The sequence below is a fragment of the Octodon degus genome, unplaced genomic scaffold (assembly GCF_000260255.1).
Source record: "Octodon degus isolate 3935 unplaced genomic scaffold, OctDeg1.0 scaffold00048, whole genome shotgun sequence".
Lineage (NCBI taxonomy): Eukaryota > Metazoa > Chordata > Mammalia > Rodentia > Octodontidae > Octodon > Octodon degus.
This window is the reverse complement of record NW_004524624.1, coordinates 3,893,658-3,905,075: the sequence shown is the minus strand read 5'-3', so window position 1 is coordinate 3,905,075 and position 11,418 is coordinate 3,893,658. Positions and strand designations below refer to the sequence as shown.

Here is an 11,418-nt window from a genome sequence, read left to right as displayed (position 1 = left end):
TCACTTTGCCAGAGATACCAACATCTTATTCCTGAGAGAACAGAGATGAGCAGGGCTCAGGTATCTTCTCCAGTCTTGTGTGAAGGAAGGTGGCCTCTAAGCTCCACACAGACTCTGAAGGAGAAAGGTCCCAGGAAAGACGTGGGTGTGGCTTCTTACTTAATATACTCTGTGGGACTACATTTTGGACCAGAGCCTTGATTCCATGGCCTTGGCATGACACTGCAGTTGTGAGTCCCAGTGGTGACATCTGTTCCGCGAGCCTTCACATGATGCTCCACAGTGTGAGCTCAGGCAGAGCTGCCAGGGGCCGCCCCTCAGCGAGCCCATGGCTGGAGGGGTGGGGAGAAGGGCAAAGATGACAGCAAGTCAAGGGCTGCTGTCACCACCAACAGAGCCTGCTTGGGCTCACTTCTGTTCTCTCATCCTTTATTTCTTCATCTAGCAGGTGGATAGTTAACTTCTGCATGATGTTATTTTTTTAGTACCTAATAGGAATGAATTAATTTTATTTTTTATTTATTTATTTTTTTATATATTTGGTATAGGGTCTCACTATGCAGCCCAGACTCCTAGTGATCCTCCCGTTTTTCAGCCTCCCCGGTGCTGGGATTACAGGCATGCGCCACCAAGCCCAGGCTCAGGGGCTGGCTCAGTGCTCCCGTTGGCAGGGCCGGCATGGCATGCAGTTCCAGGGATTGAACCCTGGTTCCTGCGCTTGCCTAAGCAGGAGCTTAGTCTGCTGAGCTATCTTGTCGGCCCTCAAATTCACTTTAAAATAGCAAAATAGTGTGCAGGTTTCTTAGACTGGTCACCTTGCCCTCTGCAGGGCTTCTGCACAGCTCCCATTCTTATTTCTGGGCCATTTTCACACTGGTTATTCTTCCACTCTGGCTAACTCAAGTATAAGGGACTGGATTTTTTCCATACAGTGCTATACTGTCTAATATTACCTTATAAAAGCTTGTGGTTAGATGGCTAACTTTAATTTGATAATGAATTTATATTTAATTATTTATTTAGAATTATTAAATTCCTAATTAAATTATTAAAATTAAGGCCTATGAATGTGTAGTTGAGTAGGTCAGAGTCAATATAAGGTAAATAATCAAAATTCTGCTCCAAAGCATATTAATACATCTATATTCTTGCGATTATTTTCATCAGCCTATCTGTGCTTGCGAACTCTACAGCACAAAGGGCACCTTTTGCCATCCACTCATTAATGTCACTTGCATATGGATGTCTTAAAATTTCCCATGGTGGGAGGGATTACCCCACAAAAACTGGCAAATCCTGCCCTCAGAGCTCCCACACCAGATAGCTGCTTGGTAAACATCTACCTGCATCTCCCTGTCTGCAGAGATGGACAAAATTAGGCGTGCAGAGGAGATTTGGGGGGAATTTCTCAGAGTCTCCGCCATGTCCAGTGTCTTCCTTTCAGTGCAGTGCTTCCTCCATTAGGCATGGGTGTTTCAGCCTCCTCAGGAACATGTGGCCAGAGTGATGGAGTTCCTTTATCAGGGTACTTTGGCCTCTTCTGAATCCCTCCGGCATTCCTATAACGAGTCCTGTCTTTCTCCTCTGCTTTGGTTTCCCCCGAGCTGAATCAAAACATTAGCTCTGGTTTGTAAAGCTTATTGAGGCTCTCAGGAAGAAGTATCTTTTTTTCCTTTAACTGAGAATTGAAGATTGAAATTCACAGATTATAATTACCATATGGGTTTTTTTGAACTGATCCTTTCCCAGGGCTTGACAGATTCCAGAAGTAGCAGTGAGTACATGTGTGCGCGCGCACTGGAGGATGGAATAGGAAAGAAGTCAGACCACGGGAGAGTTTGTGATGTTGCGGTGTGAAATCCACATAGCAACTACAGACTCAACAGGCCCAGAGGAAGAAGAACAAGCCACAGAAAGACAGAGCCCTTGATTATTAGCTTCCATCTAGTACCCAGTAACTTGGCATCTGAAATATGCCAGGCAGAGCAAACAGCAGTGACTCCTCAGAATATGGGTCCCCTTGGCACAAGAACTTTTAGGTTATGAATAACTCGCTAGGATCCCTTCTGGCTTGGAGCTAGAAGGGGAATACGTCACGGAGTGCTCTAGAGAAAAGTGTGTCTGGGATGGCTAGTGGCTAATGTCCGTGGCTGACATTACCAGGCATTTGCAGGGTCCACACTAAGTTCCTTTCTGTGCTGTATGTTTTGTTCTTCACCGAGGTGAGGTAGGCCCTTGCACTATAGATGAAGAAAAAGTGGCTGTGTGGTGAAAGGAGTGTCCAGAGTCAATGAGTGGAGGCCACAGGAATTAGGACATTGGTCTCCAGGACACCGGCCTCTGCTCTATGCCCTGACTCTTTCAGGAGAGAGACCAGAGAGCAGGTAATCCTGTGTCCTGCGGGAATGTGTGTCAGCCAGGCCAGATGCAACCAGCTCTTGTCTGTACTGTACTGCACCAGTCTTTTTTTTTTCCCCCCTCTTTTTTTCCCTTTCTTACAGACGCTGGAGGTGGCAGAGGTCAGGTGACAGTGATAATGGAGAAGGGGTGCCCTCCACTCTGTGGCTTTCTTTTGCTCTCCTTATTTGGTTCCTGCCTCTACCCCCTTACCTGGCTCCAGACAAAACTGAGGAGCATTGGTGTGGACATACTAATTGGCTTTGTGTGTCCTTGAATTTACTACTCTCTCCTCTCTCCCTCCTGCAAGGAAGCCAAGCCCTGCGGGCTGCCTGTCTCTGCTGGCTGGCTGCTTCGGACTGGCTTCAGCCAATTGGAGGCACTGGTGGGAGATGGGGGCAGGAAAAGGGGTGAGGCTAGCCTATTTGGTCCTCTTTCCCAGCATGTCAGCCAATGGCAGCAGGGCCTTCTGCTGTGGGTCCAGGGCATCTACCCCCTCCCTCCCCGCCAGCAGCCGGGCCTCGGCAGCAATTCTAGCCTGTGCCAAGCAGGGCCCGCTCAGCACACTGTGCTCACACTACCTCTCTTGGTTGCCACTCCAGCCTATGGAGTTGAAACACCCATAACAGCAGAACAATCTCTGAATTGTGTCTTTTACTTGACTTTTCAGAAACTCCCCTTCTGGTATCCCAGGACCCTGAATTACGTGTTTGAAATACTTAATTTTTGTTTCTCTGACTGGATCCTGAATGATATACTCCCCAATAAAGTCACTGAATAGGGTCTATATTCCCAACTAATCTGTAGCTGACTGTCCCCCACAGAGAAGCAATCATGGAAAACCCAACTTCACCTTTGTGGCTGAGGTACTCCAGAGGCCCCCAGCTCTGCTTCAGTGGGAAGATTCCCAACCTACCTCCTTAAAGGAAAGCGAGGCAGGTAGGCCTTCTTCCAGCCATTAGAAAACTGGGCTCAGAGCCTGCGCCATCCCAGTGGCTTTGCAGGTACCTCCTACACACAAGCTCTGAGTTTTTAGGTAACAAGGGATCAGAAAAATAACAAAGGATTGAAATCTGCTTCTCCAGAGCCCTGCCCTCCACACTGATTTGATTTTGAATCTGCCTTTTCTCTGCCTCCTTCCTGGTTGTTTCTAAATGTCTGGATCTATAAGATTTGCTACAATTGTCTTAAGAAGCAGGTATTGTGAAGATGGGTGGGGCCACAGTCGGCTGGAAAGAAAAAGCAGAGGAACGGGAAAGCCAGGGATGTGGGCATCCTTGCTGGAGTGCACATGTTTTGTGGGACAACCCTGCTTGCCAAGGGATGCAAAGGCTCTTTCAGCTCATGTGGTTAAAGAAGAAAATAATTAAACTCTTCGGTCAAGGATCACCTGGCTCTCCACAGCTCCTCACATAGGATGTTTTGTTCCCGCTGGAGCATGTGATTGGAAAACAAAGGTAAATGGGAGCAATTTATTCTGCATCATTTTTCCCCCAGCAGGATTAAAGCTGCCTCAGCCATAAAGAGTTTACAAACTCTAAAGAAAGATAATAACTTCCCTTCTCACGGCCCGGTCACGGGGAGGTAATGCATGTTTCCAATCAGCTGAGAATGTAGCTCCAACGGTAGGTTTTATTTAGGTTTAATCAGCCTGTGAGTTCAAGTGAAAGGTAAGAGGAATCGCAGCCCCACAATGTGAACCGAGTTCATTAAATTCCGCATCTCCTCCTGAAGGTTGAGGCTCTGAGCTTGTTTTCCCCGCCCCTGCAAGTCGGGGGTGGGCTGATGGCTGGAATGTGGCAACCTCAGCTGCCCTCCATGCCTCGCAGAGGCCTGAGCGTCCGGGTCCCAGCAGGCGTGGGAGGCAGGCGTCCCAGCTCACAGTCCTTGCTGGGTGATGAGCCATCCTCACTGCATGGGGTGTGCTTATTTCTGCACACCTCTTTGCAGCCTGGCTCCTCCCTGGACTGCTAGTAGAATTTCCCCCATTCTCAGTTCCCCTCTCAGTTCTCCGTTTTAGACATGTGGAGACTGGAAACTGGCTTGAAACTAAGCGTTGCTTTCCATGTTTATGAAGTGACCATTTCCTCAGTAACCTGCTGGGAAACCTTTGATGCCACTCCTACTATGGAGCCACTCCTTCAGGTTAAACTTTGCCTTCTCCACTCCTTTCTTTGAAGATGCAGGTGCCTCCCGCAGTGGGACTTCCTGGTCTCTTGGGGCCTCAGGGCATCTCTTAATAGCCCTAGTGTGAGTGAAAGGAAGGCAGCAGGGTGGGCTTTGCTGCTTGGGCCAGGGGCCAATCTGTGCAGGCCGGCTCCACCACAGGTGGACAGGGAGAAGGTCAGAGCAGATCGTAAGATATGTGGCAGATCACGGGCCAAACTCCATCCAGCCACCTGAGTTACTGTGCAGAGTTCCTCCCAGGGACTTCTGAGATTCGTATCTCTATGTGCCTGTGTGGGAGGCTAGAAACACTGGCTGAATATTGTCTGTCCCTCTTCATGATAAGGCACCCTGTCAAATCTGTCAGTCTTTTTCTGCAGTTACCACACCAAATCCCAAGCCTCAGGTTTTATTTGAGTTGGGGCTACTGAAGCCCAAGCATGATAATGCAGCGTCACCTTTCTCTGCCCACCTTGACCCCATGGACAACCCATTGTGGCCCAGAGAAGGCGGAGACCGGTACTCTCGCTACTGTTCACCTAGGCTTACAACTTCTCCCTTTGTGGGCAGGCTGTCTTCCCACCACTGCAGCTTAGGATGGGTGGTTTCTGACATAAGAAGCCTGGGCCTTGGCCTCGGCACCCAGGTAACTGCTGCCTGGGCACCAGTGCCCTGTCTGTCCATTTGTCCTCTATTCAGCTCCACAGTGGCCACTGGGAACTCAACACCCAACAATTTGGGGCTTTTGTTTGGATAGAATTTGAGGTCGCCCTGGGGTATGTGACATCCCCCGTAGGATCGCCCTGGTCAGTCACAGGCTTCCTTCGTCCAGCCTGCCACAGGACAGCATGACCATGCCCACCATGCTTCCTTGTGGCACTATCCTGGGCCTGTGGCCCTTCTGTGTGCCTGCGTATGGGGCATATGTGCCTCTCCTGATATGTAGCTTCAAGCCAATGCTGTGTTCTGCTTGCAGGCAGGTTAAAAACACATGCCTGGAAAAGCAGAGGATGTAAGGGTTAAATTTCCTTGAGCGCAGCCCAGGGGATGTCTTCTGCATTCTCAGACGTTATCTCAGAGAAGTGTAGTACCCCAGGGTCTGCCTGACTGTAACTGACATAGCTCTTGGAGCAGATGTGTGTTTGTGTGCATGTGTAAATCAACTCCACAAGTCTACTTGCATTCAACTCATTCCCCTGAACTGGTCAACTATGGCTGACTCTCTTGAGTGGGTGCTGTAGACCACACTAGTTGTTTTACCTGTAGGGCCTCATTTTTACCGCTACAGTAATGCTGAGGTAGGAAGAGACTGTTAGGGTCCTTATTTTCTAAAAGAAAACTATAGCACAGGGAGATTCCATTACTTGTCCAAGATCAACAACTAGTGAGTAGAAAGAAAAAAAACAAAAAAACAAAACAACTAGTGAGTGGGCAGCATGAGTTCTAAGTAAGGCAGGCAACAGCTGACCACTGAGCCTCAGCTTGGAATCACCACAGGGCTTGTGTGGCTGAGTGCACCTGTGTTTCTGTGTGCTCACATGCTTATATACCCTTTAGCATATTGGCTAGCCCATGAGTGAAGCTGAGAGAGTACAGAGGAAAATGTTGGGAGGACCTTTCCCAGAGGGGACATCCATGCAACAAGGAAAGTGAGGTCAGGTATGTAGATGAGATCCCCAAAGCCCACCTGCAAAGTCCACCTGTTTGGAGAGTGGGGTGGGTGTTAGGGAGCTATTGCTTTAAATCTTCTTCTAATATGCAGAGCAGAGCCTTGGATGGGCAGGATGAGGCAAAGTCTGAGTTTCCCAGAGAGATTTGGGGAGTCAGTGGAATCTGAAACAATAAACCAGATGTTTCCTGAGCCCCTTGCATGCTGTGTCTGGCCTGTCATCCTTCATCCTCACCAATGCTTTACCGCAAAGGCCCAAGGTGCTCTCATAGAATCTCACCAGGGATGGGTTGGTTCCTTCCTAGAGTGGAGAGAATCGTTGCTGAGGCCTTGGAGGAGGTCACTCAGTGCAGCAGTCTGTCCTAAATATTCTTCAGAAGAGCTAGGAGCCACAACGGGCACGCTGGGTGTCTTCACCAGCTCCTTCTCTTTAGCCTTTGTGGCTCAGGGACAGTGTCCAGGTGTGACTCCAGTCTCAGGCTCTCCCTGTGATGGCTGCTTTATAATACAGTCTGGACAGCACTTTGGCTTGTGAGGGATCCTTTCTGTCTTCAGAATAATGATAAACACATGAGTTGGAACGGTAGTAGGTAGGCCAAACTATGCATGGCTCCTCTTCTTTGCCAGCCCCAACATGTCTCTTCTCTTACACACCCTGACATTGGGACTTTTTGGTACACAAACACCTTAAAATCTCCTCCCAAATGTCTACCAGGTCCACAGCTGCAGGAAAACCCTTAGTCAGAGGAGCCCTTGGGCTTTATGATCAGTTTTCCAGTGTTCAGGTCTTCCTCAGCTTCAGGTTGGTGGTGAACCCTTAGTCTATACCTATTAGCTTCCTTCTCTCTGGTTTCATGCAGTGGCTGACCCTGCTGAGTGCCTGCTGTGTGCCAGGCACTGCACTAAGCACTTTGCATTTGTTGCCCCCAAATTGCCTCATAATAGCTCTTACTTGTAGGCACTGTTGTCTTAGTCATTTTCCAAAGGGGGAAATAGAAGCAAAACAGACTAAGTTACTCTCCCAAGATCACAAAGCTCATGAATAGTTTTGGGAAAGAGAATTAACCTTTCTGGTCCTCAGTGTACTCACCTATAAAATATGGTTAATATTGCTATTGGGAGTGAGGTTTAAATGAGGCTGTATGTATGGCACCTAGTAGAGTGCTATGCAAGGCTCCTTAACAATTGGACTGTTTGGGTCAGCCAAATAGCTCAGTGGATTAAAGTAGGCTACAAGCAGGACAGGGGCGGGTGGGGGGGCTCCATCACCCAGCCTGCCATGCTGGCCCTGCTCCCGGGGTGCACTGAGATGGCAATTGAGACTGGGAGAGGTGGCACATGCCTGTAATCCCAGCTCTTGGGAGGCTGTAAACAGGTGGGCCAATATGAGTCCAATCTAGCAATGAGACCCTAAACACCCTGTAGACCCTTCCCTAAAAATACGAAAAAGAAAAGAAAAGAAAAAAACAATAGAACTGTTAAGCTCAGCCAGAGGAGAGAAAAATCGAATGACCATAGCATCATTCACAGTGGTAATCAAATACTATACAGTTCATGGACACTTCCATTTGCAAACAATTTGGTTCCCAAACAAAATTGTTCAGAAAAATTTTCCTTTACCAGTCCTAAGGGGGCCCTTTGCAGCACTGGCCATCCCCTCTCTGGCAGCTTTTGCTCTCTTCTGCCTTGTAGCTGTTGCTGAGTATACCTGACTTATTTCCTATTGGTGGGAAGCTTCCCAAGTAAGGACACAGCTGAGTCTTGTCCAGTGCCATCTGCCCCATGAGGACAAGACTCGGGACCTAGAAGTAGATTTGAATTTCCTGAAGCCCACCTTGGGGGTCTTTCTTCTTCAGTGGTGAATGGCCAGTGCTGGTGGTGGTGACAGCCCCCAAGGATGTGGGTCATCAAATGGCAGCATCATGCCCTCAGTGCCTTGGGTGGGAAGGGGTCTGTGTTCATGGTGGGATTGTAATGTCCTCCTTCCATCACATGGGGAAGAATTATTTTTAAGCTATACTCTCCCTTGGCAGGCTGGCACGTTAAGTGGTTGCTGACAGTGTGTTCCCCCATTCACTGAGAAAATCCTCCCACCATTGACCTGCTTGTTGGGCTCTATGCCAATCCCTTTTTGCAGGTGCCCCCTCATCCTGAGTGAAGTAATTCTTGGACTGAATTCTAACCTAACATCTTGCCCTATGCCTCATAGGATAAATCTGAAAGGGCCCATTGTTCAGGGAACATCTTTTCTTTGAAGACCTTGTGCTTGGGGCAGCCCGGCCTTTCCTGCAATAGTGGCAGAAAATGGGAGAGTGAGAGGATGAGGTGGATGATGGTGACAGTGAATTTCAAGGCAGGCCCAGCTCCAAGCTCCCATCATGGAAGCCCTGAGCTCGACTTGTGTCCTTTCCAGAAATATAAGCCCTACCTATCCAATTTCCTCTAACACCCCTTCTAGGTTTCCCACTGCTGCCTCTGCATGACAATGTGGCATGCATGTGGCCTGTCTGGGGATCAGGGAACCCTGTAGGGTATGCCAGCTTAATGAAATACTTGCAATTTATTAAACACAGGCTTCCCTAAGCCCCAAGTGCCTGTGGGTATTTGAAAACTGAAGGTAACCCTGAGCTACCACAAATGTAATTGCTACATGTGTCCATGCATTCCTTTTGCAACCTCAAACTAACTCTGGCTCTTAAGCAGCCCTTGAAATGAACAACATAAAGTAACTCCTAGTCAAAAAAGGGGGGACATGTGGGGTAATGCTGAGAGAGGTTGCCCAGAACCTCTCTGGGGCTCTAAAAGTATCCAAAGTTCTCATTACCTCTAGCCATGGAGGGTACTTCTCTACCCCTTGGGGCTACTTGGTGATGGAGAATTGGTTCATTATGAGCCAGAAAGCCAGCAGGCCTTGAATGTCAAGCTTGCATGTCAGTCTCCCATGATGTAGCTCAAATATTTCAAGCCCTGATTCAGTAAGGCTTGCTCTCAGTGCCAGCACTAGCAGAGTATAGTGTTTGGGGCCTCCCTCGAGAGCTGTACTTCAGCTCCTTCTCCAGGACTTGGCTGGAGAAGGTTGTTGCAAGTATGGAAAGGACTGTGGAGAAACTGCTGGTGACCAGGAGCCTGGTGACCTGGACCTGGAGGAGGTTGCTCCTGCAGAAGGCCTCCTACTCATCACTCTCTTCAACCTTGGGTTGGTAAATCAGGGTCAAGAGCTGAGATGGAAGTGGCAGACAAATGCCTCCAGGGAGTGGCCTCCCTTCACCTGGACATCACAGGAGACACTTCTGATAATGTACAGGTACTTGTTCTAGGTACCTCAGTGGCAGCCTGTTGACCCCGCACAACTCTTGTGGCTCAGCACTTTGAGTCAGAAGGTCAATAGAGCCTTTCTCCAGGTGGGGATCCAGGGACAGGTGTTGGTGGAAGAGCTGGCGCAGCTTCAGATGGAGATGGGCATCCTGCTCCCAGCCAATCAGCAGTGAGCTGGTATCATGCTGCCACTGCAGTGGGACGTTGGTGAAAGCAGCAGGGTCCAGAGTTGGGTGACTCAGGCTCAGCTGCAGGACTGTGAGTGTCTTGTCCATGGTCAAGATCCTGGGAAGGACAGAATGACCTCTGTGCCTTTTTGAGCTTGAATAGCCCAATCCCCTTAGGGATCCCTTGGCCACATCTAGCCAAACAGGGTCTTGCATCCATAGATAGAGTCCTTCTACCCAATCTAGGTTAGAGACAAGTGGTTCTATCTCTTGACTGGCTCCAGGAATGGGACATGCCACCTTTCCTCGCTGCATTTTATATATGTATACCCATCCTTCAGTGGAGGGGATAAAGCATACCAGCTTGCAGAACGGGGTTTTGGTTGTCTGTTGATAATTTGAAGACAATTGGCCTTGCTTCATAAAAAGGGAAGGGCAGAAATATAGGCTCAACCTGCACCTTCCTTGCATCTGACAGTCACAGAATAAGCCCTCACTGAACCCTATCTCTGGAGATGTGGTAGGACACAAGAGAGGGAAGCCCACCTTCTCCCAGGCATCAGAAAAGCTGCTGGAGACCCCAAGGAAGAATAAAAACATTGAGCATCTTCCATGTGTTTCCTGTGGGCCAAACCCAGAGCTTGTGAGGGAAACAAACACCCTGTCTTCACCAGTGGGCAGAAAACAGGTTCTGATGGAGAAGGTGGACGGTGCCATGCGATGGCTCACTAAAAAGCCCAAGGGGCTTCATGGAGGCAACAGTGGGAAATGCACACGTGTGTCCCATAACTCTATCTCCAGGAATTTGTTCCTTTGACTCTCCCTTGGCATACCTGAGAGGCCATTTCCAGTGCTTAGCTCTGTTCCTGCATGGATTGGAAGGACACAAACTTTCTGCCACCCACATACTCCATGTGGCCTAGGATCTGTTGCCCCTTTGATAGGAGCCAAGAGGGCTGAGTGTTGGATAAGTAATGTATTTTCCTAGCTCCACATTTTTGCTCATATTATTTTCTCTAAAGACATCTTCTGCCCCAAACTCTGTGTTCATATACTGCTCATCTTTCTTTCTTTTTTTTTCTTTACATTTATTTATTTATTTATTTATTTATTTATTTATTTATTTATTGTGTGTGTGTGTGTGGCCAGCTCAGCCCACCAGGGGGCAGGGCTGGCTGGCATGTGGTGCTGGGGGATTGAACCGCGGTCCCTGTGCTTTGCCAAGCTTGTTCCAAGTAGGTGCTTTAGACCACTGAGCCATCTCGCCAGCCCCAAAGTTTTTTTTTTTTTTGGGAACCGGGGATTGAACTCTGGCCCTTGCGCTTGCCAGGGAAGCACTTATTCCACTGAGTCATCTCCCCGGCCCCTGCTCATCTTTCAAGCCTTGGTTGTTACCTCCTTTATGGGGCTTTTTTTCCTTTCATCTTTGTCTCTGTCTTCTGACATCTGCAGCAGAGAGAGTCTACCTTACCAATGCACCCCCATTTTCATTTCATGCCAGAGTTCTGTGGTCCTTTGTCCTATCTTCCCTGAGCTCCTCTCTTGTCTCCTTGGCATCTCCCAAAGGCAGAGCATGCCTCCCTTCTCTGTATAGACAGCTCCTGGCCATAGCAAGTATCTGAGGACACATTGCCCAGCTGGCTAAATGAGGAGAAGCCTACATACATGGTCTAATTAAGTATTGACAGAGCATTAATGGGGGTC

The 11,418-nt window shown here is 48.7% G+C and overlaps 1 protein-coding gene across 1 annotated transcript; it reads right to left on the bottom strand.

Moving 5' to 3' along the window:
- Nucleotides 1–9,402: 9,402 nt before the first annotated feature.
- Nucleotides 9,403–9,822, bottom strand: Tifab (TIFA inhibitor). The gene is given in 5 exon segments (XM_004649111.1): nt 9,403–9,446; nt 9,449–9,531; nt 9,533–9,575; nt 9,578–9,621; nt 9,623–9,822. Coding segments are annotated over 5 exon segments (414 nt in total).
- Between the last annotated feature and the right edge of the window lie 1,596 nt (nt 9,823–11,418).